This window comes from Equus asinus, chromosome 20, assembly GCF_041296235.1.
Source record: "Equus asinus isolate D_3611 breed Donkey chromosome 20, EquAss-T2T_v2, whole genome shotgun sequence".
In the NCBI taxonomy this organism is placed as follows: Eukaryota; Metazoa; Chordata; class Mammalia; order Perissodactyla; family Equidae; genus Equus; species Equus asinus.
The window spans coordinates 16,899,988-16,924,079 of record NC_091809.1 but is presented as its reverse complement, the minus strand read 5'-3'; the positions used below and the strand labels follow the sequence as shown (position 1 = coordinate 16,924,079).

At 59.8% G+C, this 24,092-nt stretch overlaps 1 protein-coding gene across 5 annotated transcripts; it reads right to left on the bottom strand.

Annotated features, from left to right (window-relative positions):
* Nucleotides 1-958: 958 nt before the first annotated feature.
* Nucleotides 959-15,841, bottom strand: CAMSAP3 (calmodulin regulated spectrin associated protein family member 3). 5 transcript variants are annotated; one of them, XM_044753128.2, is made up of 19 exons: nucleotides 15,559-15,841; nucleotides 10,382-10,635; nucleotides 9,438-9,560; nucleotides 9,263-9,358; nucleotides 9,009-9,041; nucleotides 8,103-8,150; nucleotides 7,713-7,851; nucleotides 6,982-7,121; nucleotides 6,812-6,905; nucleotides 6,685-6,739; nucleotides 6,441-6,514; nucleotides 6,057-6,126; nucleotides 4,500-5,961; nucleotides 3,087-3,226; nucleotides 2,708-3,006; nucleotides 2,214-2,310; nucleotides 1,788-1,900; nucleotides 1,592-1,710; nucleotides 959-1,503 (listed from the first exon to the last, which is right to left on the bottom strand). In XM_044753128.2, exons 1-19 carry the CDS (start codon nucleotides 15,704-15,706, stop codon nucleotides 1,198-1,200), a joined length of 3,810 nt encoding a protein of 1,269 aa, XP_044609063.1. In that variant the 5' UTR covers nucleotides 15,707-15,841; the 3' UTR covers nucleotides 959-1,197. The 5 variants fall into 5 exon arrangements, with proteins under 5 accessions (XP_044609063.1, XP_044609066.1, XP_044609065.1 ...); XM_044753131.2 differs by having other exon boundaries at nucleotides 4,500-5,910; XM_044753130.2 differs by lacking the exon at nucleotides 8,103-8,150 and having other exon boundaries at nucleotides 960-1,503.
* Nucleotides 15,842-24,092: the final 8,251 nt, after the last annotated feature.

The window sequence follows — 24,092 nt, the reverse complement described above, 5'->3', positions numbered from 1 at the left end:
CCCCACCATCACAGGTCGATTCCCAGCCGCCTCCGCAAACCCTTTTCCCTGGGCGAGGGCCCACCTCCCCTCGGTCAGTGAGCTCTGGAGGCAGGCAGTCCCTGGTCCAGCTGTGAGCTTAGCAGGGTCCCGCTCTCCCTGGACAGCAGTCAGGAGCCAGACCTCCGCCACAGGCCACTGCCAGGGTGTGGTCTTTAGTCTTAAGCTCTGGGAAGCCATTAGCGGGCTCCAAGCTATTAAGGGATTTTAAGCGTTCAGGGACTTAATCAGATTTGTGCCCCGAACAGGCCACGCAGGCTGCTGTAAGGGATTGGCTTGGATTGGCTTGTGGCAGGAGGGAGCTCGGGATGTAGGAGGCCCAGGCTATGGGTGTGGCCTCGGGGGCAGGCGCGGGGAAGCAGAGAGGGGAGTGAAACAGAAGAGGCCTTTAGGAAGTGAGGCTGGGCCCACACCTGAGCCGCACGGAGACCCGGAGCTCCGCCCGGCTCGAGCTTGGGCCGTAGGTCCAACACCTGAGACGTCCAGTGGCCGTGCCAAGGAGGCAACTGGACCCTCAGACACGGAGCTCAGAGGAGAGAAACACGGGCATCCTGGCCCAGAGGTGGTAACCGAGCCTGGAGACATAGGCAGGCGGCTTGGGGAGAGAAGATCGAGTGTAACAGTTGGCCGAACGCCAGGAGAGGCCCATAATAACAGGCCGACCAAAGAGGAAGCAGCCATGGGGGCAGGAGGCCACGGGCGGGGAGGGCTGGTCAGAGGCCTCACGCCCAGGACGTCACTGAAGGGGTGCTGGCAGGGAAGGCGTGCCGGCCCTCAGCAGGAGCTGCGTCAGAGCCCTCGAGGGGGCGGAGGAGAGGCTGGAGTAGATTCCAGAGCAAACAGCAGACAGGAAAGGGCCGGTGCGTGTGGAAAACTCGCAGGCCCAGGTGTCCCCGAGCGCCCCAGCCAGCCTCGGGGTGATGCCAGCGCACCAGCTCTCTTTAAATTATTTTATTCAAGAAGGTGGGGAGGACAGACAGGGGACCGAGCTGAGCCCTGAGTCCCTGAACCTCCCAGCTCAGCCCCCACAGCAGGACGGGATGGAAGTTAGGGGGTGGAGACTCCAGCCCCACCTGGACAAAGTCGGGGACACACAGGACCCGAGAATGCCGACTGGTGGTCCTCCAGCAGGGCGGCAGCCAGCCCACCTGGGACGGGCTATTTGGGGGTGCTGCCGCCCTTCTTGGGGGTGGTGGGCTTCTTGCTCTGCCAGAGGTGTCCCTGGATGGTGAAGGCGTCCACACTCATGGACATGGTCTTGGCAGGGATCTGCGTGAAGCGCTTGCGGTCCGAGTTGTACTTGTAGATGCCCTCCACCATGGCGGGCGTCACTGTCCGCGGGCCGTAGCCCGCCAGCCGTGACAGCTCCTCCGTCTCCCCTGACAGCGTGTAGAGGGCCCGGAACTGGCAGCTCGAGTCGCGGAAGAGGATCAGGAAGTGGTTGGCCTTGCTCTTCTCAATTTCCTGGCGGGTGGCAGGAGCGGTCAGCTGGCGGCAGGGCCCCTGTGACCCCCCCCCCCAGCCAGCCCCATGCACCCAAGCGCAGGCTCACCTCGAGAATGCGGTTCTTCTGCGGCTCGTTCACCTTGCCCGCCAGGCAGCAGTGGGACAGGGCGTTGTGGATGATGAACTTGTTGGACTTGGCACTGGGCTCCTTGTACAGCCGCGGACCTGGGGGACAGGGTGGTCAGCAGGGAGGACCAGGGGACAGGGAACAGGCGGTGCTCGCCCCCCTGCGTCCCACCTACCTGTGTACTCCGGGACCGACGCCGGGGAGGAGGCGTTGCTGCCATTCTCCCAGTCCCGTTCTCGGCTGCCAGGCAGGCGGCTCGGGGACATGAGGCCGGAGGGGGAGGGAGCCCTGCAGGGGGAAGGGATGGGATGGGCAAGCCTAGAACAGTCCGCAGATGGGGAGACATACACGTATGCTTTACGCACTCCCAAGTCCACACAGTGTCCTCTCGAGCTCTCCCCGCCTCAGTCCCGCTCAGCACGCAGCCAGGTGCCCAGAGGCCCGTTCTTGGGCCCTCCTTCTGGCACAGACAGTCCCACTGGCACTGGGCACACGGATGTGCCCTTCCATCCCTTCGGTGACATATACACACATTCATGCCACATCACACTCGTCGGCGCGCACGCAGACTCCACGGGGCCACCTGCCCCGCTGAGCTCACCGAGACGTGGGCCTCTTCACGCCTAGGTTGTTGGCCTCGTTGGCCACGGTGGACAGTGACAGCGTGGACTGGGAGTAGACCTTGCTGAGCCGAGAGCCTGGGAGTGGAGGGCACTGGGTCAGGCCCCACACAAAGCCCCTTCGCCTCCACAGATGCCCTTGGGGGCCTTACCGGGCAGGCTAGGGAGGGAAAGTGGGGGCAGCCCTGCCCGAGACCCTCACCCCGTTTGCCCCCTTGAGATGGACTCCCTTCCCCCATGGCTGGGGGCATGAGCTTTGCCCGGCAGGCTGTGCGGAAGCAGCACGTGGGTGGCCCCCCCCCCGGAAGTCCCTTGGCCCCAGACATCCCGAGGGGTGTCCTCCTCCAGCCGAGGAGAGCACCCTGGGCCGGCTCTGCCCACACCTCCTCATTCTCTCTGCAGCCCTCCGCCTCCCTCTGGGCCGCACGCCCTGCCTGGAAGGGTGCTGGCAGGCCCCACCCCACAGGGTCCTCACCCAGCAGGCCGCGGGCTGGGCTCCGTGCCAGGGCCGAATCATCACAGCAACCAGAGCGTGGCCGGGGGGCCCTGCGTCCACCCCGGCCTGGGCCCCCTGTCCCCGCGGCCCGGGGCCGCAGCACCTTATCGAGGTCATCCATCAGCTTCAGCTGGGCCCGTCGCTCGTACTCCAGCCGCGTGAACTCCCCGCGCCGGGGGCCCACCTCCTCCTCGGCTGGGGCCCTGGCAGCAGGGGCCGGGGTCGCTGCAGGGGCTGGAGGGGCCGGGGGCCCAGGGGCCGCCTCCTCCTGGGCCAGCCTGCAGATGGGGGAGAGCAAGCAGTCAGAGGGGTAGTGGGGTCGCCGGCGGCTGGGTCCCCGGGCCAGGCCCAGCCTCACCGCGCGGCCTCCTCCCGGCGCTGCTCCCTCTCGGCCTCCTGCCACTGCCTCCGCCGCCGGGCCTCCTCCGCCCGCCGCTGCTGGCGCTCCAGCAGGCTGGCCCGCTTCTGAGCCATCTCGTCCTCAGGCTTGTCTTCATCCTGGGGGCACGCACGAGTCCAGCTGGCTGCCCCCTCGCTGGCACAGCTGGGGTCGCACATTCCGCTGACCCAGCCTGCCAGCCACTCACCTGTCCTTGGGATTCTGTAACTGTTCTGAAGGCATTTAGTCGGCACCTACTTTATGCACAGCCCCATGCTGTGGGGCATGACAGGGACGGGGCAGACCTAGTGCTGTTCACACGAAGTGCTTAATGCAGCAGGGAAGACAATCTGGTGTCACACTGACAATGGTAAACACCAGCAAGAACAGCTACCCGTCTCCACCGTGGGGAGGGACCTATCAGCCTGGGGCACCAAGCGAGGCTTCCTGGTGGAAGCAGCCCCCGAGAATGATGAGGAAGACTTAACTGGGTGGGGGTGAGGGGTGAGGAGACTGGTTCAGGCAGCAGGAACAGCAAGTGCAAAGGCCCTGGGGCCAGAATAAGCCTAGTGAGGGTGGAGAGTGTGGAACAGCAGGGAGGCCAGTGTGGCTGGACAGAGAGCTGGGGAGAATGGCAGAGGACAAGTCAGAGGTGAGCAAAGCCTAAGGCCCTGGAAAGAACCTTTATTCTAATAAGGGGGCTACAGAAGGGTTTTAAATAGATGAGCAACAAGGTCCAATTTGCATTAAAAAAAAAAAATCTCTGCTCAGTTGAAAATATCTAGGGATGGGTGTGTGGTGACGGGGTGTGTGGTAGACCAGTCAGGACTGGACTGCAGGTGTCCGGGTGAGACACAGCAGCCCAGCCTGGGGGTGCCATGAGGATGGAAAAGAGTGACCGGCCACAGAACAGGGTCAGGAAGGGGAGCAGGTGGGGCTGTGCTGGGGGCGGGGTGTGAAGGAGAGAGCAAGAGGGAGGAGATGCCATGGAAGACCCTAGTCCTGTCTGTCCATCCACCCATTCCTGTCCATCTGTCCATTGCCCACCCATCCACCATCTGCCTACCTACCCATCTACCCTGTCCTCCACCCACCCCATCTATCCGCCCGTCTGGCCACACACATCTTATCTGTTTGCCCACTCCCACCTGGCTCCCCACTCACCCATCCACCCACCTTCTCTCCTTCTGCCAGCTCCATCTATCTGTCCTTCTGCCCACGTACCTTCTGTCCATCTGCCATCCAGCAGGAAAGCCCTATCCATCCGACCACCTGTCCACCCGCCTGTCTGTCCACCCACCCACCCACCTCCCCACTCCATGACCATCTGTCCATCCACCCGCGCACCCACCCCCGCCTCTGGCCCCTCCCCCACCTGCTCTCTTGACTCACCTTATAGAAGAAGCCCAGCCCAGCTCGGGGCTCTCCCTCTGAAGACGCCTCTTCCTCTAAGGAGTCCTCAGCCCCAGGGGGGCTCCCGTCTCCCTCATCCTCGGCCGGGGGCTCTCCCAGGCTGCCCAGTGGGATCTCGATGAGGCCGGGCCGGGCCGCAGGCTCCTCAGGAGGCGGCCCCTCCGCCAGGAGGATAGAGGAGCGTGTCTGCACAGGCACCTGGCTCGGCGAGAACTTGCGCAGGTGGGGGAGGCTGTCTACATCGTGGGGAGGCGTGAGCACCCTCGTCAGGGGCGCCAGCCGCAGCTCCGCTGGCCGTGCGTGCTTCGGGCTGCGGGGTGTCGGGCTGGGGCCGGGCCCGGGGCTGCGCCGGGCAGCTGGGGTGCGCCGGGCAGGGCTGGGGGACGCGGCTTTGGGACCCGTCGTGGGGCCAGGGATGACCCACGCGGCGGGCGGCGGGGCTGGCGCGGGGGCCTCGGGTGGGGCCAGGAGCCGCTGCTGCTGGTCCGTGAGCCTCTGCATGTCCCGCTGCAGCGAGCTCAAGGCGGCGCTCAGCTTGCTGACAGCCCGGTTGTAGTCCCCCAGCCCCTCGGGGGGCGCCGGGCCCAGTTCTGGCGAGAAGGTCACTGCCTTGGGCCGTGGGGCCGGCTCGCCCTGGCCCTCGCCTGCTGGCCGCTCCCCACCAGAGGCCGGGCCCAGCTCCTCCTCCACCTCCACCTCCCCGCCAGCCTCCCGGGGCTGCACCTGCAGGAAGGCGCTCTTGCCCAGGCGCTGGCGGTGCTTGGCAAAGATGGCCTCGATCCGGCGCTTCTGCGCTTCTATAGCCCGGCGCTTCTCCTCTAGCCGGGCTCCAAGCTCACTCATCTCCGAGCTCAGGGCCTCCGGGGCTGCGGAGCCGGCTGCCGGGGACCCAGTCTCGGGCTCGGCCTTCACCAGCTGCTTCTTGCGTTCAGCAAAGCTGGTCATCTTCACTTCCGAATTGCTGGCTGCCGGGGACGAAGCCGCCGCCTTTGGGGAGCCCTCAGACAGGGCTGGCAGTTTCGATACCTCCCCGGCTGGGCAGGGAGACGGTTTCAAGGGGCCTTCGGGGTGGGGCAAGTAGACGGGTGCTTTGGTGGGCCCATCGGGCAGTGGTTTTGAGGCCCCCTCGGGCGGGTACGGGGAGGCCAGTGGCAGTTTGGAGGGCCCCTCCGGGGAGTGGAGGTAGAAGCTGCCGTCGGCAGCCCCATCCGGGAGCAGCCGGGGCTCGGCACTGTGGATGATCTGCAGGGCCTCCTCGATGGTGGGCAGGTCACCAGGCTCCGGGGGTGGCTGGGCGGGGGTCCGGGCGGGCACGGAGCGCGGGGGACCCAGGCTGTCCGAGCTGGCGGAGCGCAGGAGGACGGGGTCTCCCATGACGACATCCACGTCGCTGTCCAGGCCAAAGGGGGTGCTGAACGAGACGGCCTGGGAAAGGGGACGGCTGGGCGGCCGGAGGGAGGGGTCAGCCCCTGGGACAAGCCCCACCCCACCCCGGCCCAGCCCGCTCCACCGCCTGGGCCCTGGAGATGTGCTCACCTGAGCTGACGGTTCCAGGCCTTGCCGAGGGCCTCCATGTGGGACATGGACGGGGAGGACTTCAGCGAGCCTGGGGAGGGGCAATGGTGGTCACTCAGTGGTCACTATGGAGTCACTGGGGACCCTGGGTGGGATCAGCCAGGAGCTGTCACTGGGTGAGTCACTGATGGGTCATTATGTGGACAGATAGCTGGGGGCCATTTGTTGTCCCCAGGGGGTCCTGCCCAGCCACTGGGGAGGTCACTGTGGGGGTCAGTGAGTGTCACTGTGGGGACATTCAGGTGCCAGAGAGACCCAATGGAGGGGTCAGAAGGAGAAAACAGGAGGCCCGCTGGGACAGTCTTTGGGTGGGGTTCTCGGTGACAAGCCATCCCCCGCCCTCACCTGTAGATCCACGGAGTGGGGACTGGGGGCCGCCAGATGACAGGAGAGGGTGGCGGAAGTTGAAGACAGGAGAACTGCCGAGAGAAGCACGTCAGCCACAGGACCCCCCGTCACCTCTCCCGGGGGGGGGGGGCCCTCATCTCTCCCAGGGGTGCAAACTGGAGCATCCCCAGCCCCATCCCGGTGCCCAGCCAGGTGGAGGAGCCCATCCTGCGGTGGGGACTCGCCCAGTGGGCAACCGTACCTGCTGCCACTGCCATTCTGAGGGGTGGAGGCCTCCATGGCCCGGGGGGAGGCAGCTGCAGCAGAGAGAGGAGGGTCAGGTGGGGCTTGGCCTCCCCACCCCCACCCCGTCCCAGGCCGGGCCTCACCGTGACCGTCAGGCAGGTCCTTGGCCTGCACGAAGTCGGGTTTGAGCACCTCGAAGCACATGAACATCTCGGCCAGCAGCACCACCAGGTTGATCTGAGGGCGGAAGGCAGGGTCAGCAAGGGGACCCACAGCCCTGGACACCCACCTCGAGGCCCCGAGATGGCCTTACCTTGAGGGGCGGTGGGACATAAAGCAGGTCTTCGAGAGACAGCGGGCAGCCACGAGGAAGGCGGCAGGCGCAGAAATCCTGCACCAGCTGGAGGTTGTACAGGCTGTCCGCCACAGACATGGGGTCTTTGAGGCACACCTCTGCAGGGACAGAAGCCTGGGTCTCCGACTACTCTACGGGAAGGAGGACAGGGAACCGAGGGCCCGGCCACCAGCATACACAGAGGACCTCCTACAGGCCTCCCGCCAGGTGCCCTTCAAGAGGTGGTCCTGTGATAGGCTGTTCCTTTGCTTCTGCTGTTCCCACCCCCTGGAGCGCGAGTCCCCCAAGAACTCAACTCACAAGGTTTCTCCTGACCACCCAGCGCCCTTTGGGGCATGTAACATCCAGAACATTCTTCTGGATAAACTTATTGTCTTTCTCTCGCTCCTAAGACATGAGCCGCCTGAGGTCAGGAGTGAGTCTGTACTGTTCTCGCGGGATCCCCGGAGCCTAAAACGGGGTCTGGCACACAGTTTGCACTCGATAAATATTTGCTGCAGGAGTGAATTATGTGAAGTGCAGAGAGATCTAGACACTTGGGTGAGGTCACACAGCTAATCAGAGAGAGAGGTTCAAACTCAACTCTGCCAATTCTGGAGGCTGTGCTCATAATCACTGAGATGCTCTGGAGACAGAGGCCTGGGGGCTGGGTCTTAGGATGCAGGGTACCCAAGGGCCCATTCGCTCACCCTCCAGTCGCAACAGCTGGGGACAATAGCAGTGGATTGTGGCGGCCAGCGCAGCCCCACTCGCCAGGTCCTGGAGGCTGGTCACTGTTGGAAAGCAGGGGGCGCGTCGGGCCACGGCACGGTCCTTGCGGTATCGGATCTGTGGGGGGAGCAGGGTCAGGTCAGAGGTCAGGCTGGCCCCCAGGTCAGCGGTCATGCAGGCTGGGCGGGGAGGCCTGGGGTTTCCGCCACGAGGGGGCGTGAAGCCAGTGGCCCCAGAGCCAGAGTGGGGGGCCAGCCTGGAGCAGGGGAAGGGCAGCAGCGAGAGGCAGAGGTGTCTGCGAGCAGCCAGGCCAGCAGCAGGGGCTGGGGACAGGGACTCCTGGGACCCCGGGGTGGGGGATACATTACCATGGGGGGTTTGCTCCCCGACTCCTTCAAACAGAAGGCAATTGCGTGCTGGGGGGGAGAGGAGCAGCCGTCAGCAGGCGGGAGGGGTGCTGACTTGCTGGGCCCCCAAGCACACCTCCGGGGGGTGGGGGAAGCCCTGACCCCTGTCCTGAGCCCTGGCCGTCCAGCTCCCTGACTGCACTCTGGCCGGCTTTGGGGACCCCAGCTCCTCCCAGCCCTGAGGGACCCCACAGAGCAGCCTCCCATGCAGGAAATCCCCCCCCCCCCCCGCAAAGACCCAGGCCCCAGCTCAAGGACAGGATGCAAGGAAGCAGGCAGGCAGGAGAGGAACCCCAACCCAGGCCCAGGGTGGGGAGAAGGCGGCCCTGGAGTGAGCAAAGGCGGGGACCCCGTCCAGCCCAGAGCCTCCCCCACTTGCAGTGGTAACTTTTCCCTTGCTTCCGGGACAGACAACCCCCACCCCCAAAGCTGAGATCTGTCCTTCTTAATCTTAAGGTTCTTCCACCCTCTTCTGCCTCTGAGGGTCTTCCTCTTGCCTAGGGGGACCTCCCTGTGCCCTGCCCGTTGGGGTCAGAATCCACATGTCTGACGGGCTAGGGTCCTCCCTTCAGAAGCGCCAGGGGTCTCCCCACCTCGGCTACCGTGGGCAAGCAGAGGGAGTTCCGCCCTGCTGGTTAACAGCTAGGGAGGCCATCCCCGCTGTCCAGAAACTGGAGAGGGTCCACCCTCTCAATTAACAGCAGAGACTCCCCCTTCCCTTGGTTCATGGAGGGTTGGGGTCCCACCTCCTTTGCTCATAGCTGGGGGGCTGGGAGAGGGAGCAGACAGGCAGGCAGAAACAGACACACAGACAGACAGAGCGACAAGCGGGACAGGCAGACGGGGCGAAGAGACAGCCCCACTTACAGGAACCAGCTTCCAGTACCAGCGTGTGGGGCACTGATGCCAGAGAGGCAGAGAAGAGAGCAGGAGGAGTGGGCACAGAAAAGAGGGGAGAGGACACAGAGAGAGACAGAGAAAGAGAGAGAGAGAGAGTCACCTCCAGCACCCCCCACCCCGCCCCCCGATGCAGGATGGCCTCGAGACGCAACCCTGCCCCGCCCTGCCCACCCAGCCCTCGATTCATCCGTCCTTTTGTCCGTCCATCACCCCAGCCTCACCGAGGGCTGCGCTGGGGCCACCCCATCTGCAGGGGCCGCGGGAGATGCTCTCTGGGCGGCTTCCTGTTCTGTCTTCTCCTGCAGCCGCCGGATGGTCTGGGGAGCAGGGAGAGGTCAGTGCTCGGGTCACTGGGTGACCCTGGCCGCAGACCCAACCCAGTCCAACCTCGCCTACCGTGTCCACCCAGAAAAGGAGCTTGTGCTCCAAGCTGGCCAGGGCCAACGGACCGGGCACCGTCTTTGTCCACTCCAAAGCAAAGGCAACCATGAGAGCGTCAATGACAGCCAGGTGGGCTCCCTGTGGGGGCAAGGGCTGAAGGATGAGACCAGAGGCGGGATGGAGGCTCCTCTCCGCCACCGAGGGAGGAGGAGGAGGAGGAAGAAGAGCCTGGAGGTGGGACGGGCTCGACATGGGAGGTGTTTGAGGGGTGGGGCCAGGGTTAGTGGGTGGGGCCTCGGGGAAGGAACCGGGATAGTGTCCAGGAAGACCCACTCCAGGTGGGCCGGGCTTTCGGGTCACATAGTAGGCCTTAGGAACAGGCGGGCCATGGAGGCAGGTCTTCAAGGGCCAGGGCAGCATCTTTTGGGAGGAACCAGGCCTGGTAGGAGGAGCCCTGAGGGGAGGAGCCAGGCCTGGTAGGAGGAGCACTAAGGGGAGGAGCCAAGCCTGGTGGGAGGAGCCCTGAGGGAAGGAGGCATGCCTGGTGGGAGCAGCCACACTTAGTGGGAGGAGCTCTGAGGGGAGGAGCCAGGCCTGGTGGGAGGAGCACTTGGGGAGGAGCCACGCCTGGTGGGAGGAGCCCTGAGGGGAGGAGCCAGGCCTGGTGGGAGGAGTGATGAGGGGAGGAGCCAGGTCTGGTGGGAGGAACACCAAGGGAAGGAACCAGGCCTGGTGGGAGAAGCCTTGAGGGGAGGGGCCAGGCCTGGTGGGAGGAGTGCTGAGAGAAAGAACCAGACCTGGTGGGAGGAGACACGCCTAGTGGGAGGAGCAACGCCTGTGGGAGGAGCCCTGAGGGGAGGAACCAGGACTGGTGGGAAGAGCGCTGTGGGGAGCAGCCAGGCGTGGTGGGAGGAGCGCGGAGGGGAGGGGAGGGGCCAGGCCTGGTGGGCAGGGCCTACCATGAGGATGGGCTGGTGCCTGAGGTCGGCCTCCTGCACTGGGCGCTCGGGCAGCGCGGGCACCGTGCCCCTCCGCGCCAGCAGGGCCAGTAAGGCGGCGGGGCTGGGGGGTGTCTCGAGCTGCGGCAGCGCCTGGCGCCAGGCCCGGCAGTAGAGCTCGGCCGAGAGCAGCAGCCGCGTCACCGGGGGCTTCACGTGCTCCTGCGCGTACTGGTCCGTGTAGAAGGGCTCCCACAGCTCCGAGGGCACATGCTCTGGGGGGCGAGGTGACGGTAGTGGGCAGTGAGGGGGGTCGGGTCCAGCGGGCACCCCCACCCAGTACCATCACATGGCCCCAGTCTAGGGGCAGAGGTCTGAACTAGGCAGGACAGCACCAGGAAGGGAGAGTGGGGGCCGGGCCGAGACATAACTCCCGGGTGTGCAGAAGTTTGCCAGTGGAAGGCTGACGGTATTCCAGGCAGTGGCGTCGGCGCATACAAAGGCCGGGAGGTGGGCTCTTGGACCCTGAAGGGAGGTTGTGTAGGCCGGTTGGGCAGGGTTTGGGGGAAAATGAACAATCATCATGACAATATGGTTTAATGCATCTCCCTGGGTGCCCCCACCACCCCTGTGGACTCTTTCACACCTTCTGGCAATCCTTCAAGAAGTGGCCAGGGCACAGTAGGTAACTAGGCTTTACAGATGAGAAACCAAAGCTCAGAGAAGGAAAGTAACCTGCCCAGGCCACACAGCTGGGCCATGCTGCGGCTGGGACTGCAGCCCGGGCCTGAGGCAGACCCTCCACCCTCTCAGCTCGGACATTGGGGTGAGATGAGTGGCAGAGTCAGGGCCTGGCTGGCAGGGCACAGAAAGGGGGAGGTGGACAGGCTGCGTGAGGGGCGTGAGGGGGCTGCACTTGGTGACTGAAGGGAGGAGGTGGGCAAGGCAGAGGGAGACGTCCAGGTCCCCATGAGGTGTGAGGGGAAGGTGGGGGGAAGAAGGTGGTAGCTGAGATGGGGGTCCAGGCAAGGCAGCAGGGGAGGGGGTGCAGACTGGGGGCACCTCCAGGAGGGCACCTCAGGGAGAGACCTGAGGAAGCCCCCTGTGGACGGAGAGGTGGGCGGCAGAGCCCCAAGTAGGACCCAAGGGTGCAGAGAAGAAAGACGGGAGCAAGCCGCCAGGAAGATCTGGGGAGGTCGAAGAGGAGTTGACCAGGGCCAACACGGTGTGGGGACCTGCCCTCATGGGGGTTTCCAGAGAGGCCTCCACTCTTATTCCCGTCAGAGCAGCTGTTTGTATATTGGGGCTCCTGGGTGTTTGAAAGAACGCGGGCAGCGTGCTACTGCTCAGAAGCCTTTGAACGGGACAACCACATCTTGCCCAGCCACGCCCCCCAGAGGCTCCCCCTCCCCCACAAGGACCCAGGCATCCTTGCCTTCAGTCCCTCCCGGCCCCAGGTCCTCCCCCGCTGAACACCCCACTTCTGTGGAGAGCGGTGCCCGCTCTCGCTCTCTGCCCCCACCAGGTCAGCTCCTTGAAAGAAGAGTTCTTCAGATCCTGCCTCCTTCCGCCTCACCCCTCCCCAACCTGCCCTCCTGGTTCCCGGCCTCCCAAGGCCAGTCGGGGCCATCCAACACGCAACTGTGGGCCCGTATCTCGCCTGGGCTCTCTGCCCAACACCTCCTTCTTCTGGAAACCTCTCTCCCCCTGGCATCCCCCAGCTTCCCATCTTTTTCTCTCTCCCATCAAGTCCAGCCTCCTCCACACATGCCACTTCTCTGTGGGGTTCCTGACAGCTCTGTCTGAGCAGCCTAGTAAATGGACATCCCGCCCCACCCCCGCCCTGTCCAGCACTCTGATGGCTTCCACGGCCCACCTGTGGCAGCCCAGGCTTCTCTCATGACCCTCAGCGACCTGCTCCGGGACCCGCTCCTTCTCTCTGTCCTTGCTACAGTGAGCAATCCCCACCCCTCCTTCTTCATGCTCCCCTCCAACAGCCAACCAGTCATCTGGTTTCCACCTCCCAGCATCTCCCGGAGCCAAACCCTCCCCCCTCTCTCCCCAGCCGCTGGTCCTTTCCTGCTGCCATCAGCAAAATGAAACAAGTTTCTTTCCTGCAGGCCTTGTCAGGGCCTTCAAGATGAAAAAAAATGTGAGCTAGAGCCTACTGACAGCCAGTGTGGATCAAGCACAGCGTTTCTTCACCTTGGCACGATTTGCATTGGAGTCTGGCTAATTCCTCGTGTTGGGCGGTGGCTGGGGTGTGGGGCTGTCCCGTGTCCCATGCACTGTGAGATGTTTAGCAGAATGTCTGGTCTGTCCCCACTAGATGCCAGACATACGCTCTTCCCAAGTAGTGACAAGTGAAATGCCTCCAGCCACTGCCCCCCGTTGAGAACCACCGCTCCTAGTCCCACGCGTTTACTGACCCTTTACCGCAGAGCAATGCCGTCCAAGAGAAATACGATGTGAGCCACGGTCACAGTTTTTTACTTTCTAGTAGCCCCATTAGAAAAGAGACAGGTAGCGTTTACTTAGTAATCCATTTAACCCGATACACACCTGGAACATGATCAGGGCTACATGTCATCAACATAAAAACATCCATGAGCTAGTCCACATTCTCTTTTTTGTCCCAAGTCTTCGATGCCACTGCGTATTGACAGCACCTCGCGATTGGGACCAGCCACGTGTCCCTCCTGGCTACCACCTGGGACAGCACGGCTCTCCGGGCCAGCTGCCATTTACTGACACCACGATCACCTTGCACGCATTGGCTCACTGACTGCTCACATATTTCTTCTTCTCCCCGCTGTGCAGAGGAGACAACCAAGAACCAGAGAGCTGGGATGACTGGCCCCAGATCACACAGCTGGTGAATGGCAGAGCCGACATGAACCCAGTTTCCCGGGCGTCACACTGATGTTCTGAAGGCATAAGGGACTGCAGGTGGTGTTTCCCAAACTTGCTTAAAGATGGCACCCTTCCTCATCTCTGACCTAGAGTTCTGCTGAGCCCACCTGCCTGCGTTCCTGTCCAGCCTCCTCATACCTGTGCCTTGGGGCCACCAGAACTACCTCCTTCCCAGCCACTATTCCCTTTGGGGCAACTGCACATCTCATCTTGTCAGTCCTCAAACACCTTCCATGGCTCCCCAGTGCCCTCAGATCCCTACCCACGGCCTGAGAGGCTTCCCCCGTCTCCCACCTCCCGTCTCCCCTGGCCACCACAGGGATGCGCGTTCTTCTTGGAGAACTAACTCCCTGTTGGTCCAGACCCTAGGCCTTCACACATGTGGTCTCCTCTCCTGGCAAACTCCTACACGTCTCTCAAGGTTCAAACCCCGCCTCCTCTGGGGAGCCTTCCCTTCTCTTCCCCACCCTGGAAGATTTCAGGGATCTCGTCCTCTGGGCCCCGGGGCACACCTCTGCGTCACAGACCTTATCACTCTGAGCAGGGGTGATCTGGTTTCATGTCCCATCCCCCTCCCTCCCGCGTCCATCCCCATCCTCTCCTCTCTGTCCTAGGCACCCAGCAGGCATCAGTAAAGGGTCCCAGAGCTCTGCTCCCCCCTCAGGGCCTGGTGTCTCACCCTCCTCAGCCCCCCTCTGTTTAGAGAAGGCGGGTGGGGGGCAAACTGAATGTGACCCTCAGTGAGGGTGTCACACAGCACAGGGAGCTGGGTCGGTGGAAACAGAACTGAGCGAGTGAGGGCATCTCCTGGGGACCTCGCTTTCCTTTCTGCAAAATGGGATAGTAATTTCTGCTCTGTCCCCTGGCCAGGGGAGGATGAATAATATTAATAATAATAATCAAAATACCACCACCAGTCACAGCAGCAATGGCGAGCGTTTGTGGAGCGTGTCCCGTGTGCCAGACACAGTGCGAAGGACCCTGTGGTCGGTTTCTCCCTTCCGCCTCCCAGCTGCCTTGTGATGAAGATACTGGGATCCCAGTGGCCCAGGATCGGCCCCGGCACTTCGTGGGTGCCCCGGAGACATTTGCAAAATGGATAAAGCAGTGAATGGATGCCTTCTTTTACAGAGCGGGAAGCAGAAGCTTAAGAGAATTGCCATAATCCGTCCACATTCTGGTGGAGCTGGGACGCAAATCCATCTCTGATTCCCAAAGTCACTGGAGCCCTCTGTGGCCTCCTAAGCTGGGATGTGAGGGCCTGGGGCCCACCTGGGGCCCTCCTCCAACCCCCCTTTCTTCCTTAAGCAGATCCTGCAGGATAGGTAGGCCCCAGAGTGGGCCCTCCATGGGAGGGTGCAGGGAGAGACACAGGTGGAACCATCAGGAGATGGCCAGCTGTCGCCGAGACCCACACCCAGAACAGGTTCATCTGGGAAGGCCACTGAGGGGGGATGGGCTGTGCCCAGCTGGTGCCAAGACCAGTGGGTAGGACCAGTGGGAGGGCAGGGCGTCCCCCTCGGAGGGCCCAGAACTTAATTAACCCCGTCTTCTCCACCACCAGGCCTAGCCCCCAGCTCTGGCCTGGGGCCCTGACTGAGCCAGCCCAGGGCCTAGAATCCTGGGGACCCACCTGCATCCTCCCACTCGGGGTGGCCCGCGTTTTTCACACATGTGGGCCTGGGGGACCGAGAGGAGGGGCTGCCCCAGTGGGAGAAGGCCCTGCACCTGGGCCCCCCCGCCTCCCCGGGCGATCTTGGATAAGCCATTTCCCTTCTCCTGGGCTCGTCAGCCTGCTAGGCAAAATGAGGCAATAAGTCACAGCTGCCAGCCGCTGGCCGGAGCCATGGAGGCGAAAGAGGGGGTGCCCGGAGCTCTCCTGGCCGCCCGCAGCGCAGGCAGGCCCGACGCCGGCCGTGTGTCCGGGCTGCGGGGCGGGCGAGGGGGGGGTCCTCGCGGGCGCGTGATGTGAGTGTGCAAAGGGGGGAGGGCGTGCCAGGCAAGGCCCGCACTGGCAGAGCCCACCCGGCCCGCAGACCGAGCCGCGCTCACCTGGGGGCCCGGACGCCGGGGTCCCCGCGCGGAGCCGGGCCGCCGGCCCCACCCCCACCGCGCTCCCGCAGCCCGGCGGGCAAAGTCCACGGCCCGGCCGAGCAGGAAGCGCGGAGGCCCGGCGCGGCGGGCCCGGCCCGGGGACCCCCGGCGATCGGCGCTATTGTTCCCACGGCCCCGGCCTCCCCGGCCCGGCGCCCCGCCCCCCGCACCTGCCGCCCCCGGCCCGGTACCTGCGCCCCCGAAGGCGGCCCGCAGCACCCACGCCAGGCTGGCCGCCGCCTTGGCCCGCGAGAAATCGTACTGGTCCAGCGACTTGATCTCGGGCACCAGGAAGGTCCTCCGCAGCGGCCCGGGCCCGGGGGGCGCCGCCTCCACCATGGCGGCGCCGGGGCTGCGGGCGCCCGCTCCGCGATCGCTCGGGCTGGGCTGCGCCGCGCTCGCACCCGGGCCGCCACCGCTGCCGCCGCCACCACAGCCGCCGCCGAGCCAGGTGCGGCCGCTCGCGCTCGCGACGCTGCGTCGGCCCCGCCCCGGGGCGGAGCCCAGGTGCGCCCCGCCCCCGCCCCCGGCCCGGCCCCGGCCCCGAGCGAGTCCCCCGCCCCGCTGCGCCCCGCAGGGTGGGGCGGGCCGGGACTGGGGTGGTGGCCCCGGAGGCTGCAGAGGAGTGTGTGTGTGTGTGTGTGTGCCCGCGCGCGCGCGTGCACCGGAGAGGATGAGGGACCCTCTGCCTGCGGATGTGTGTGCCGCCCCAAGGGTGCCTCCTGAGATACGAGTGTGAGCATCCGTGCGGGCTTGGCGTTGTGGCCAGTGAGCAGCGTGTGCGTGGGTGCACCTGCTTCTGATGGTGTATTGTGAGCGTCTGTGTGTGCGTCCCTGAATGCACTGGGGTGGCGAATGAGTGTATTTGAGAGTGTCTGCGTGTGCATGTCTGGGTGTGAGCGTGAGAGCGCGTGTACGTGTGTGTGGCCGTGTTTTGCATGTGTGTTGTGTGTACAAGGATCTGTCTTATGTAGATGTCTGTAGGAGTGGTGAGCGTGTGTGTACCTGTGTTTCGTCAGTGGATTTGTGAGTGTGCAAATTTGTGAGCATCTAAATATACTTGTGTTTTGTATAAGGGCGTGATCAGTGTCGATGAAGGAGCATGTGAGAGAAATTGAGCACGTGTGTATTTATGCAGGAGGGTGCCTACTTGTGTCTATGAGCGTGGTTGTCCCGCTGTGACTGGGTGTGTTTGCAAATGTCTGCGGGTGTATTCGTGATATCTGCAGTATTTGGGAGGGGCTCCAGTTCTGTGTAGGTGGGGGTATGTTTGTGTGCAAGTGCATTTGTACACGAGTATATGCATGTGGTTGTATGCACATAAGTGTGTGTACGTAAGCGGCAGTTTGGGAAGGTATTTTTGTACATATATGTGTATTTACATAGGAGTGTATTTGTGGGTGGCTGCGTTGGAGTACATAGTGTCAGCCTAGTGTGACACGGTGTGTAAACCATGGAAGTAGGTATACACATGTAAAAATATCCATTTCTGGGTGTTTTTGTGAGAGGGCGAGTGTGCATGTTTGTGGTATGAGTCTGTGTATGTCAGTGTGTGAATATATTTGTGTGTGTGTGAGGGCTGATATTTGTGTGCTGGAGTACAATTGTGTGGGTGTTATGGGCATATTTGTAAATGTCTGAGCCCTATTTGTAAATATTTATTTAATACGCGTTTGTGTGTTCCATCGCGGTTTTGTGTGAAAACATCTGCTTGGTGCCTTTTAGCTGTGTGTAATTGTGAACGCACAAGTGTTTGTGTTGGTCAGTGTTAGGTCTTTACGGGCCTGTGTATCTAGGTGTGTATATCTGGGTGTAGTCATGTGTGTCTAAGTGAGCATATGTGTTTGGGTTTGCGTGTTTGTTCACATGAGTTTTGACGTGTAGCTCTTAGAGTATTTGTGTGTGTGAGGCTGGCGTTTACATCTGTGTGAATCTGCGGCTATTTCCACGGATCTGTGTGTGAGCGTGAGTGTGACAAGGTGCACGTGTGTGTATCTGTTTTCTGAATGTAAATTGAGCATCTGAACATATTTCTTTACATGCGGGTGTATCTGTGGGTGTCTGAGGTGCCTGGCTGCGAATATATGATGGTGGTTGTGTGTAGGTGTGTGTGTAAGTAGTTGTGTTTTGAATGGCTCTGTGGGTGTGGAAGCGTAAGTATTTGTGTGCACCTAGATTCATTTGTGTGTCATATGTAAGTGAGACGGGGGAGTGCCTTCCGTGTAAAGAAATGTAAGTGTGAATTTGTGCATTTACTACTCGGAGGGGTTTTAATACACACACACACACAGTGAACCATCAGTGCTTCCTTCACTATATAAAATTCTATGAGATGAAAAAGCACTTCAGTAATCAAGCTCCTGAGACCCCCGTTCCGCCCCCCACCCCAGATGGTGGTCCCTGAGCCCGGCCTTTGTAGAAATTCCCGGGTCCCTTTAACATACGTCGCATAGGTGTGACTGAGGCGTGGGTCTCATGGTCCAGAGTATGTGACCCGGCAGGGGGTGTGTGCACCCCGGGGGAGCTGGGGCGTGGGCCCTCCTGTCTGGATGTGTTGGTGCAGGAGAGGGTGTGGGCACACAAAGGGACCAGTGTGGATGAGTTTGAGCACACGTGTGGTGTGAGGGATGCACGTGCCCCGGCTCCTGGCGCAGCGTCCCTGAAAGACCTGGACAACATCCTTTCCCCGCTGGGCCTCAGTTTCCCCAGTTTCCCCATCTAGGGCACCCTGGGGGGCTCCGGAGCTCCTGGCCTGCTGAGGCGCCCTTGGCAGAGAAGGGCGTGCCCTCACGCCTGGCCCCTCCTGTGCACAGGGCCTTTCCGGCCGGCTCACACACGCGTTGGCTTTTCCTGGGAGGGTTCTCTTGACCTCTGTGGACCCCAAGGACGAACAGGGGTGAAGACCGCGCCGGCCGCTCGCTGGCACACGCTCCCGGGCGCGCACACGCCAGGGTGCGCGCGGTGAACGCGCAAGCACATGCTGGCCGCTCCGGGAAGGAGCCCGCAGGCCCTCGCCAGTCCTCGGGGCCGGGAGGGCCTAGGGGCACCTGGCGGTGTCGGAGCAGGAGCTGGGCGCAGTGCCCCCGCCCCGGGCGCCAGGGGCCTCTTCGGGCCCAGCCCCCACACCGGGCCGACTGGAACGCCCGGCTGGGCTGGACAGCCCCACCTACGCAGGCCGGCGGAATTGCGGTCCCACCTGCCCCCGGGGGCCTGTTCCTGGGGCCCAGGCAGTTCCAGACACACTGGCTCCCCTGTGTGCCCGGGACGGCCCTCTCCCCGCAGCCCCGCTCTGGTCCTCCCCAAGTCCTTGCTTCCGGCTTCCTCCCTCCCGTGGGGCCTCCTTCGCTCTCAGCCTCCCAACTCATTACACAGGCCCTGGTTATTAAGCTATGAGTGGGTGGGGATGACGTAGAGGGTTTGTAGGTCGAGGGTTCAGGACTAGGTTTGGGGGGATGTATGAACTCCCCCACCCCAAATCATCTGCAAATTCTGCATGTGTGTGCACTTTGGGGATCATACCAACAGGTGACAATTTTTGAGGATATTAGATGCCCAGCGCAATCTCATTTAATTGTCACAGCAACTGTAGTAATGAACATTATAACCGTTCTACAGATGGAAGAATTGAGGCCAAGAGCTCGAAGTCACAGGGCAAGGAGGATGGAAGGAGGCTTGGAGCCCAAGTGACCCGGATCCAGGGTCCACCCGTTGGACCACTATGTCGCACTTCCATTCTGAAGCTGACTTAGCTTCTCGAAACATCCGTGACCCTCACATGGGGTCGGGGAGACCCATAGCTCTGGGGATCTCAGAGCAGAGGAAGGTTGGCTTCCCCTGTCTGTACCTCCAGCCCACAGGGGGCTTAGTGATGGCATTGGGGTGGGGCCACTGTTTTTGCCCTCCCCTTCTCCTCACACAGCATCCCATGGTGGCCTCTCTGAAATTTGGCCTCAGTGGAAGATTATTATCAGACCCCCAGGGACCTCAGCGAGACATTTCTGAAATATTTTTTGAAAAAATATTGTGCATGCCAAGGGCTGTCCCTGTCCTTGTGACATTTACATTTAGAGGCAATAAAGAAATACATCAAAAAGATCATTTCAGCAAGGGACAAAATATTGGGATGATAAAAAATCAAAGCAAGAGTGCTAGAGACAATCCGGAGTGGGGGCTGCTTTAGCTGGGGTGTGTGTGTGTGTGTGGGGGGGGGGGGGGCGGTGCTTCTTTAAGGAAGGGGAAATGGAGCAGAGACAGGAATAATGAAAAGGAACAGATAGAGGAAAACCCTTCCAGGCAGAGTGAACTGCAGTGCAAAGGCCCTGGGGCAGGTACAAGCTTGGTGTGCTCAGGGAACATCAGTGTAGCCAGAGTATAATGAGGCACATAGAGGAAGATGCTGAAGGTCTTGCGGATGTTTCTTGAATTCCCTCTAGTGAGGGACTACTTTTTTCCCCACTCCATAAAATGCCATAAAAACACATTTTTGGGGAAATAAAACTGAAAAAGATATGCATTGTGCTGGAAAGCAAGGAGCCACTGAGAATGGTGGGGGTATGTCAGAGGTCCACAGGAGCCGACCGGAAGAGCTCCCGATGGCCAAAGCTGGAGCGATAAAATTAATATAGTGTTGGATTATAACACCAAGAATAAAATAAATATCGATGCATCCATGCTGATATAAATAAATGATCGAATACATCAACAAGTGAAGGACAAGACAAACCTGACGCGCAGAGGAATTCCAAATATTTTGTGTCATTACGTCATCCTCAAGGAGGGCTGGAGCTGCGAGGTGTGACTTCCTTACAAAAGGGACAGCACGGAAAGAGGGGGGAAAAGTAACTTTTCAGTGGAGAAAACTGACAAACCCACTGTGTTGCCTGGCTAGGTGATCAAGGTCAACATCAACAGCCATAGGTTGATATGATGTGATGAACATGGCCCTTTGCCTCTGGGACCTTCTTCCCGCAAACCCCATAACGCCAATCTAATCATGAGGAGGAAGATCAGAAACCTTCCAGGACAGAGACATCCTCTGGGAGGCATGCCCCGTACTCCTCGGGAGTGTCAAGGTCATCAAACCCAAGGAAAGCTCGAGAAACTGCCCCAGCCTAGAGGAGCCTAAGGAGACGTGACAACTAAATGTCACGTGGGGTCCTGGACCAGAAACAGGACATCAGGGGGAAACCGGAGCACTCTGAGTAAAGGAGGGGCTTTAGTTAGTAATAATGTATCAATATGGGTTCATTAATTGTAACAAATGTCTCTTTCTAGAGTAAGATGTTACTAATGAGGGAAACGGTGTGTGTGTATGCATAGGTGTGTTGCAGGGAGGAAGAATATGGAAACTGTGTGTCCTAGCTGCTCAATTTTTCTGTAAATTGAAAACTATTCTCAAAAAGTCTATTAATAAAAAAAGAATTTAGGGGCCAGCCCTGGTGGCCTAGTGGCTAAGTTCAGCACGTACCACCACCTTGGTGGCCTGGGTTTGGTTCCCTATACTGCTCTTTTAGTGGCCATGCTGTGCTGGTGGCCCACATACTAAAAAATAGAGGAAGATGGGCATGGATGTTAGCTCAGGGTGAGTCTTCCTCTGCAAAAAAAAAAAAAAAAAAAAGAATTTAAAAGATATGCGAAACATGAGTAGTCCAACAGTCATAAAATTACCATGTCAAGTTACTATAAAGTTTCCAAATGCTTATTATTTTCTATCCTCTCTCATCCGGACAGGTCATCAGCAGTTCGGCACCAGTGCAAGTCTGTGGGTCTCTTTGAGTAGTTTTAGAGCAGTTTTCCACCCTCAGCTCTATTGACATTTGGGGACAGATCATTCTTCGTGGTGGGGGACTGTCCTGTGCATTGTAGGGTCTTTAGCAGCATCCCTGACCTCTACCCTCTAGATGCCATCTCCAGTCATCACCAGATGTCCCTCGGCAGGCTGAATCACTGTCCTGTTGAGAACCCTGCACACAGGCAAGGGACAAAGTCAGATCTGCAAACTTGGTCTAGAAAAACCCACGCATGTCTGTGAGCTTCAGGGCTGCCTTGAGGGGCTTGCTATCTCCAGGACAATCCTACTGGTGCTGGGGCAACCACGGAAGCTTCGCTCAGGAGGCCAGTCCTAGGGCGTGGCTTTGGGGCCAGAGAGAACGCCAGGATTCAGAGCACATCTGGGAGAGAGAATTGACAGAACTTGCTGGTTGATGGAAGGAGGAGGCGAGGAGAGGAAGGGAGGGGCTTTGGAAGATGCCCAGATCTCAGCCTTTCGCAACCGGGTGGATGGTGGTGGCATGTGCTGAGATGAGGACGTGAGATGAGGGGCCGGGCTGGGTGAGGGAGGGGAGGATGATGAGTTTCGTCTTGGACAGGTGGAGTTTCAGGCCCCAGCGGGACACGAAGGAGAGCAGAGGTCCACAATCTTTTACAGGTCATGATGAGTCCCCATGTGCCTCTGTGAAGCTACCACATTCCCAAAGGGGCAGCTTGGCCCCTTTCTTCTCTCATACAAAAACACAACGGGGCTTGGAAGCCCCCCAAGATGTCCTTCGGCAGGTGGATGGATAAATAAGCTGTGGGACATCCAGACAGTGGAATATTATTCAGCGCTAAAAAGAAATGGACTATTCAACCGTGAAAAGATGGAGGAATCTTAAAAGCATGTGACTGAGTGAAAGAGGCCGATCTGAAAAGGCCACATCCTGGATGATTCCAACTCTATGACATTCTGGAAAAGGCAAAACTAAGGAGGCAATAAAAAGATCAGAGGTTGCTAGGGGTCAGAGGGGAGGGAGGGGTGAATAGAAGGAACGCAGAGAATTTTTAGGGCAGTGAAAGTGCTCTATACGGTACTATAATGATGGATATAGGTCGCGACACATTTGTCAAAACTCGTAGACCGTACAACACCAAGAGTGACCCCGAATGTAAACTACAGACTGTAAGTGAGGACAGTGTGTCCATGTAGGTTCATCACTAGTGACAAATGTCCCACTCTGGCGCAGGACGTTGATAATGGGGGAGGCTGTGCCTGTGCAGACAGGGGGTTTATGGGAAATCTGTATTCTCTGCTCAATTTTTTTTCGTGAACCTAACACTGCTCTAAAAAAATAGCCTATAGAGGCCAGCCCAGTGGTGCGGCGGTTAAGTTTGCACATTCTGCTTCGGTGGCCCAGGGTTCGCCGGTTCGGATCCCGGGTGTGGACATGGAACTGCTTGGCACGCCATGCTGTGGCAGGCGTCCCACGTATAAAGTAGAGGAAGATGGGCACGGATGTTAGCTCAGGGCCAGTCTTCCTCAACAAAAAGAGGAGGATTGGCAGATGTTAGCTCGGGGCTAATCTTCCTCAGAAAAATAAATAAATAAATAAAATAAAAATAAAAATAGCCTATAACAGACACACACACACAAATACTAAATAAATATCCACAAATGTACACTTGGATGTTTACAAATATACCCGATAATATCCACACAATCGCACTCATGCGCACAAGCTCATGCGCATGCGCGCACACACATTCATCCGCATCCTCCGCATTGATGGAGGTCGAGGGAGAGACGTATCTCTGTCCTTTGCACGTCCTTGGTGGGAAGAAATTTTCTATCCACTTCGTCCCTTACTTCCCTTCCCTCCCTCTGGTAGGAGGAGGTCTTTGGGCAGACGGAAGTGAGGCAGTGGCTTTGCAGGCATAAAAGACAAAGACCAAGGTGACTGTAGGGGAAGGAAGGCGGAGGACAATGGACAAAGTGCAGAGAGAAGGGAGCTCTGGCTGCTCTTCTGACGTTGGTGAACCAACGTGGGGACCCGGCGCGGAAGAAGGTTCTGTGTCATCTTCTGAACTCATTGCTGTGCTCACCGGCCTTTACCAACAGCCAAGGGATCCCCTCGAAAAAGCAAGTCATATACAAACTTTGGGGTCTCGTGATGATGCAGCCAGCAACACTCCATGGTGTGGCAGCCCCTTAGGAGTCATCGTCAGAGTTGGGGGATGCCCGTGTGGGAGTCAGAGAGATTGAAGTCCCCTGGAAAATGAGACACAGGCTGAGGACAGAGTCTGGAGAGGAAAAACAAAGGGAGTGAGAGCCTCTGGAAGGTGGGAGGGATCCCCTGGGTTCCTGGAGGGTGTGCGAGATAAGGAGTGAGCACTCACGGTAGGCACAGGAACACTGTGTTCCATGGTGACCTTGGGGAAAGCAGTTTCAAGGGCACGTGTGTGGGGAGAGATGAGGGAGGGGGTCAGATTAAGAAGTGAGACGAGAGAGAGTGGGAACTTCACTCAAAACCTCCCACTGGAGCGTTATCTCTCTACTTGCTAAGTGGCATGCAGCCCAATACATGGCTCGCTTGATAAAGCCAATTGGATCCTCAAATTTAAAACAAAACAAAATAAAATCTACCCTCTGAAGCCTCTGCATCTTCAGCCACCCTCCGCCCAGAGCTCCAACAAGCCCCTCTATAGCATCTCTGTCTCTTGATCCTTGATTCTTTCCATGAACAGGGAGCTCACTACTGAGAGAAGCAGCCCCTTCTAGCTCTGTGGGCCACAGCGTTATTTCTTTAGCAGAGTTATGCATAGGGGAGGTGCTCAATTCCTGTTTGTAGAAACTGTTTCACTGCCTCCCCTTCTCATTTCTCAACTGCCCTATTAAATTATGTATCCTAGACATGAAGATCATTGTCAAGGTGTGGAGTAACTTGCAGCAATGTAGTTTTTCATTTAGAAT

Excerpts from the sequence above, each read along its gene's own strand:
- CAMSAP3 (XM_044753128.2), bottom strand. The coding sequence starts at position 15,706 with ATGGTGGAGGCGGCGCCCCCCGGGCCCGGGCCGCTGCGGAGGACCTTC. Across the intron at positions 9,561-10,381 it reads GGCACCAGCCCATCCTCATG|GGAGCCCACCTGGCTGTCAT; the intron begins GTAGGCCCTGCC and ends TTGCCCCCACAG. Across the intron at positions 1,711-1,787 it reads GTCGGTCCCGGAGTACACAG|GTCCGCGGCTGTACAAGGAG; the intron begins GTAGGTGGGACG and ends CCTGTCCCCCAG.